We start from the raw sequence: 7232 nt of genomic DNA, 5'->3' as shown, positions 1-7232 counted from the left end.
CCAGAGCCTGAACCGCATTGGTTAAAAGCTGGTATATTAAGGTGCCAGTAGAGCCGTTCAAGTATTCTTGACAAAGTCCTGTCGATCAGGACGAAACGCGTAGAAGAAAGATCCAGGCTCGCTACTTCGTTTGTCCCTACAAGGGATCCGTAGTGCATTGATCTATTTTCAATCACTGAGACTGCACGCTGAACTCTACGTCACCACCCGCGACTGCAGAGCGGTGTGGCAAGGACTGATTACAAAGCGTGAGACTCTAACAGCCAGAATATATACCTCCTAACATCGGAGTGACTACAAACTGACCGCAGGGGAATATTCACGGCAGACGGCCCAGATATGAAATTTACCCCTTTTATCTTGTGAGTGTTTTTGAACCGTTTTTCTTGTTTTAATAAATTGTTTTATCCCTACATTTGAGTCGGCGCTCCTCTCCTTTTCTCTTTTTTATAATGTTATGGGCAGCAGATTAGGGGTTCATAGGGATAATGTAGGTGGCGGCGGTGTGCGGTCGGCAGATTAGGGGTTAAAAATATTTATTATAGTGGCGGCGATGGGGGGGGGGCCTCGGTTTAGGGGTACATAGGTAGTTTATGGGTGTTAGTGTACTTTAGAGCACAGTAGTTAAGAGCTTTCTAAACCGGCGTTAGCCCATAAAGCTCTTAACCTCTAACTTTTTTTCTGCAGCTGGAGTCTTGTCGGTAGAGTTCTAACGCTCACTTCAGCCAAGACTCTAAATACAGGCTTTAGGAAGATCCCATTGAAAAGATAGGATACGCGTAAGGGAATCTGCGGTATGGAAAAGTCGCGGCTGGAAAGTGAGCATTAGACCCTTTCCTGGCTGACTCTAAATACCAGCGAGCGGCCAAAAGCCGCGTTAGGACCCCTTAACGCTGCTTTTGACGGCTACCGCAGAACTCTAAATCTAAGCATTATTTTCTTGGGTTGTGGATTAATTTTTTTCAGCGGAAAATGGCTGTTTTTATTTTTATCCCTGCCTCTCTAGTGACTCTTGTGTGGAAGTTCCACATCTTGGGTATCTGCTATCCCATACGTCACTAGCTCATGGACTCTTGCTAATTACATGAAAGAAAACATAATTTATGTAAGAACTTACCTGATAAATTCATTTCTTTCCTATTGGCAAGAGTCCATGAGGCCCACCCTTTTTTGTGGTGGTTATGATTTTTGTATAAAGCACAATTATTTCCAAATTTCTTTTGTTGATGCTTTTTACTCCTTTCTTTATCACCCCACTACTTGGCTATTCGTTAAACTGAATTGTGGGTGTGGTGAGGGGTGTATTTATAGGCATTTTGAGGTTTGGGAAACTTTGCCCCTCCTGTTATGGATTGTATATCCGATATGTCACTAGCTCATGGACTCTTGCCAATATGAAAGAAATGAAATTATCAGGTAAGTTCTTACATAAATTATGTTTTTATTTTATGTAATGGTAGTTTTTTTGTAATGTTAGTATTTTTTTTGTAATGGTAGTTTTTTTTTTAATTGGTAGGATTTTTTTTATGTTAAGATTAGGTTTTTATTTAATTTTACAGGTAAGTTTTTTTTATTTTAAGGTAGTTAGGATTTTACTTTAGTTAATTTAGGGGTATTTTTAATGTGGGTTAAGTTGGGGGAGTTAGGTTAGGGGGGTTTAGATGTTAGTTTATAACTTTTCATTGTGGGGGGATGACGGTTTAAGGGTTAATAGTTTATTTAGGTTCTTTGCGATTTGGGGGATGGCGGTTTATGGGTTAATAGTTTATTTACATTCTTTGTGATGTAGGGGGATGGCAGGTTAGGGGTTAATAGTATATTTAGGTTCTTTGCTATGTGGGGGAGGGCGGTTTAGGGGTTAATAGTTTATCTAGGTACTTTGCGATGTGGAGGGATGGCAGATTAGGGGTTATTAGTATTATTTAGTGTTTGCGATGTGGGGGAATGGTGGATTAAGGGTTAACTTTTATTTTGTGTTTGTGATGTGGGGGATGGTGGATTAGGGGTTATTAGGCTAGGGGCTTATGATAGGGTTTTTTTGCCATTGACTTCTATGGGGAATGCGAAAATGCGAGGTCATTTGCGCGAGTAGGGTGTTTTGTCTCCATTGATTGCAATGGGGGAACACATGCATGCAAAAACTCCGCTTAGGATTTTTGCGCTTTTCACGATATTGCCAGCGCAAAATACGTTTTTTTTTTCAACTTGTAATACGAGCGGAACCCGAGAAACACAAAAAGCGGCACTTGTAATCTAGCCCAATGTGTGCAAAAGACAAACACTGCCTCATTAGAGAGCTGACATTTGTCTCAACACTGAAGTAGTTAAGGGAACATTTTGGATAAAATGTGCGTTTAACCCCTAGGAGAGAGAATACTTATAAAATATATTTTATTGTTTCATTCTGTAATCAGTAACTTACACACACATGACAGACTGGTTTCCTTATATTATATATATAGCTGCATGTATACAGAGACTGTTAGTGGTTCCATAGTTTAGATATTCCTTATGTATATGTTGTTGTCTAACACAAACTGCACTGAGGGCCTTAAAGAGTTAACAGTAAGGGAGTTTATGTCAGTGACAACCTCACCACACCCTGTGCTGTATAATATAAGTGCTTCAGTTTTGTTTCCCGCTGCAAGATACAAACATGGCATCTGCTGATATGAGAAAGGAGCTTACCTGCCCCATCTGTGTGAGCATTTATACAGATCCTGTAACTCTGACCTGTGGCCATAACTTCTGCCTGAGCTGTATTAACAGAACATGGGACAACCAGGATGAGGGGGAATATTCATGTCCTGAATGTCAGCTCAGGTTTAGCAAGAGACCTGAACTGAAAAGGAACCTGAGGATGCATAATATTTCAAAGACTTTCCAACTAACTGGGCCTGTAAATGACACTGGGATCTTCTGCACTTACTGTATTCACTCTCCTGTACCTGCTACTAAATCCTGTCTAATGCGTGATGCTTCTCTGTGTGATGCCCACCTGAGTGTACACAGCAAGTCTGGGGAACACGTCTTAACTGAACCCACCACTTCCTGGGGTATTACAAAATGCGCCAAACACAAAAAGCTGCTGAAATATTACTGTACTGAGGATGCTGCCTGTATCTGTGAGTCCTGCAAACTGTCTGGAGAGCACAGGGGACACGATGTGGAGCTGCTGAACGAGGCTTCTGAGAAGAAGAAAGAGAAACTGAAAGCTGTTCTGCAGAAACTAACCACAAAGATAGAGAAGACTGAGAATAGAGTCCAGAGTCTGCAGGAGCACAGGAGAAGGGTGCAAGAGAAAGCAGCTGGTGGAACAGAGCGACTCACTACCCAGATTAGGGACATCATGGAACAGCTAAAAGACCTAGAGAAGCGAGTCCTGAGTGAGATCACCCGGCAGCAGGACCAGGCTTTAACCACAATCTCTAAAGTGATCCAGCAGCTGGAAAAAGAGAAGGACAAGCTGACCAGGAAGATGTGTCACATTGAGGATCTGTACAACATGACTGACCCATTAACTGTCCTACAAGAACAGGAATCACACAGAGATGACTTTTGTGGTGCTGAGAAGGGAGATAATGAGGTCACACAGAGAGGTGATAAACAGGTCCCTGCTGGGGGGGATTTAGATGAGGTCCTGATCTCAGTGACGTTATACAGAGGTTTAGCTGATATTGTGACTGATGTAAAGAGAGGGATGTATATGCACGTGCCATCAGACATATTACTGGATATAAAAACTGCTCATAATAATATTATTTTATCAGGTGACCTTAAAACTGCATCCTATACAGATATAAACCAGCCGCGACTAGAAAAAGCAAAGAGATTTACAGTTTATCCTCAGGTATTAAGCACCAAGAGTTTTTCCTCAGGACGACATTACTGGGAAGTGCAGATTAGTGAGTCAGGGGACTTGTATATAGGAGTTTGTTACACAAGTATGGAGAGGGAAGGATATCAGTCTCTGATAGGAAATAATAACAAGTCCTGGGGTTTGCGTAGTTTTAATAATAATAAAGATCTTTCAGTGAGATATAATACAAAAGTCACCTCATTAAGTCCCCCTCTATCATGTGACAGAGTAGGAATACTGCTGGACTATGAGGCTGGGCGTCTGACCTTTTATGAGCTGTGTGACCCCATCAGACACTTACACACCTTCACTACCACCTTCAGTGAGCTTCTTTATCCTGCATTCAGTGCATGGAGTGATTGTGCCTGGGTGAGAATCCTGCGCTAGATACACTGACCATAATAATATTACTGCATTCTGGATATTGGGTGATGGTGCATTCTGGGTAAGGGGTGATGGTACCTGGGTGAGATTCATGCACTAGATACACTGTCACATAATAATAACGCTGCTGCCTGTGAGCCAGTGATGTTTGTGTATTGAACTGGGAAATAAATAAATATCTGTGTATGAGAGTCTGGTCTCCTTATATTATATATATATAGCTGTATATATGGTACCTACATATGCTGCAGCGCAGTACAGAGAGGGGATCACACAGTAATTACTGTCACATAATATAAAATAAATATCTCTGTATGAGAGTCTGGTCTCCTTATATTATATATATAGCTGTATATATGGTACCTACATATGCTGCAACGCAGTACAGAGAGGAGATCACACATTAATTACTGTCACATAATATAAAATAAATATCTGTGTATGAGAGTCTGGTCTCCTTATATTATATATATAGCTGTATATATGGTACCTACATATGCTACAGCAAAGTACAGAGAGGGGATCACACAGTAATTACTGTCACATAATATAAAATAAATATCTGTGTATGAGAGTCTGGTCTCCTTATATTATATATATAGCTGTATATATGGTACCTACATATGCTGCAGCACAGTACAGAGAGGGGATCACACAGTAATTACTGTTACATAATTTAAAATAAATATCTGTGTATGAGAGTCTGGTCTCATTATATTATATATATATAGCTGTATATATGGTACCTACATATTCTGCAGTGCAGTACAGAGAGGGGATCAAACAGTAATTACTGTCACATAATATAAAATAAATATCTGTGTATGAGAGTCTGGTCTCCTTATATTATATATATAGCTGTATATATGGTACCTACATATGCTGCAGCACAGTACAGAGAGGAGATCACACAGTAATTACTGTCACATAATATAAAATAAATATCTGTGTATGAGAGTCTATCTCCTTATATTATATATATAGCTGTATATATGGTACCTACATACAGAGAGGGGATCACACAGTAATTACTGTCACATAATATAAAATAAATATCTGTGTATGAGAGTCTGGTCTCCTTATATTATTATATATAGCTGTATATATGGTACCTACATATTCTGCAGTGCAGTACAGAGAGGGGATCACACAGTAATTACTGTCACATAATATAAAATAAATATCTGTGTATGAGAGTCTGGTCTCCTTATATTATATATATAGCTGTATATATGGTACCTACATATGCTACAGCACAGTACAGAGAGGGATCACACAGTAATTACTGTCACATAATATAAAATAAATATCTGTGTATGAGAGTCTGGTCTCCTTATATTATATATATAGCTGTATATATGGTACCTACATATTCTGCAGTGCAGTACAGAGAGGGGATCACACAGTAATTACTGTCACATAATATAAAATAAATATCTGTGTATGAGAGTCTGGTCTCCTTATATTATTATATAGCTGTATATATGGTACCTACATATGCTGCAGTGCAGTACAGAGAGGGGATCACACAGTAATTACTGTCACATAATATAAAATAAACATCTGTGTATGAGAGGCTGGTCTCCTTATATTATTATATATGGTACCTACATATGCTGCAGCACAGTACAGAGGGGATCACACAGTAATTACTGTCACATAATATAAAATAAATATCTGTGCATGAAAGTCTGGTCTCCTTATATTATATATATAGCTGTATATATGGTAACTACATATGCTGCAGCGCAGTACAGAGAGGGGATCACACAGTAATTACTGTCACATAATATAAAATAAATATCTGTGTATGAGAGTCTGGTCTCCTTATATTATATATATAGCTGTATATATGGTACCTACATATGCTGCAGCACAGTACAGAGAGGGGATCACACAGTAATTACTGTCACATAATATAAAATAAATATCTGTGTATGAGAGTCTGGTCTCCTTATATTATATATATAGCTGTATATATGGTACCTACATATGCTGCAGTACAGTACAGAGAGGGGATCACACAGTAATTACTGTCACATAATATAAAATAAATATCTGTGTATGAGAGTCTGGTCTCCTTATATTATATATATATATATAGCTGTATATATGGTACCTACATATGCTGCAGCACAGTACAGAGAGAGGATCACACAGTAATTACTGTCACATAATATAAAATAAATATCTGTGTATGAGAGTCTGGTCTCCTTATATTATATATATAGCTGTATATATGGTACCTACATATGCTGCAGTGCAGTACAGAGAGGGGATCACACAGTAATTACTGTCACATAATATAAAATAAATATCTGTGTATGAAAGTCTGGTCTCCTTATATTATATATATATATATATAGCTGTATATATGGTACCTACATATGCTGCAGCGCAGTACAGAGAGGGGATCACACAATAATTACTGTCACATAATATAAAATAAATATCTGTGCATGAAAGTCTGGTCATCTAATATTAGATATATAGCTGTATATATGGTACCTACATATGCTGCAGTGCAGTACAGAGAGGGGATCACACAGTAATTACTTCTTATATTATATATATATATATATATAGCTGTATATATGGTACCTACATATGCTGCAGTGCAGTACAAAGAGGGGATCACACATTAATTACTGTCACATTATTTAAAATAAATATCTGTGTTTGAGAGTCTGGTCTCCTTAAATATATATATATATATATATATATATATATATATATATATATATATATATATATATATATATATATATATATATATATATATATATATATATGGTACCTACATATGCTGCAGCGCAGTACAGAGAGGGAATCACACAGTAATTACTGTCACATAATATAAAATAAATATCTGTGTATGAGAGTCTGGTCTCCTTATATTATATATATAGCTGTATATATGGTACCTACATATGCTGCAGTGCAGTACAGAGAGGGGATCACACAGTAATTACCGTCACATAATATAAAA

The 7232-nt window shown here is 38.0% G+C and overlaps 1 protein-coding gene across 1 annotated transcript; it reads left to right on the top strand.

Annotated features, from left to right (window-relative positions):
• The first annotated feature begins 2656 nt into the window (after window positions 1–2656).
• LOC128636771 (E3 ubiquitin/ISG15 ligase TRIM25-like) lies at window positions 2657–4246 on the top strand. The gene is made up of 2 exons (XM_053689750.1): window positions 2657–3498; window positions 3550–4246. The coding sequence occupies exons 1-2, from the start codon at window positions 2657–2659 to the stop codon at window positions 4244–4246; spliced, it is 1539 nt and encodes a 512-aa protein (XP_053545725.1).
• Window positions 4247–7232: the final 2986 nt, after the last annotated feature.

Source organism: Bombina bombina, chromosome 7 (assembly GCF_027579735.1).
Source record: "Bombina bombina isolate aBomBom1 chromosome 7, aBomBom1.pri, whole genome shotgun sequence".
Classification (NCBI taxonomy): Eukaryota; Metazoa; Chordata; class Amphibia; order Anura; family Bombinatoridae; genus Bombina; species Bombina bombina.
This window is presented reverse-complemented; position numbering and strand designations above follow the sequence as displayed.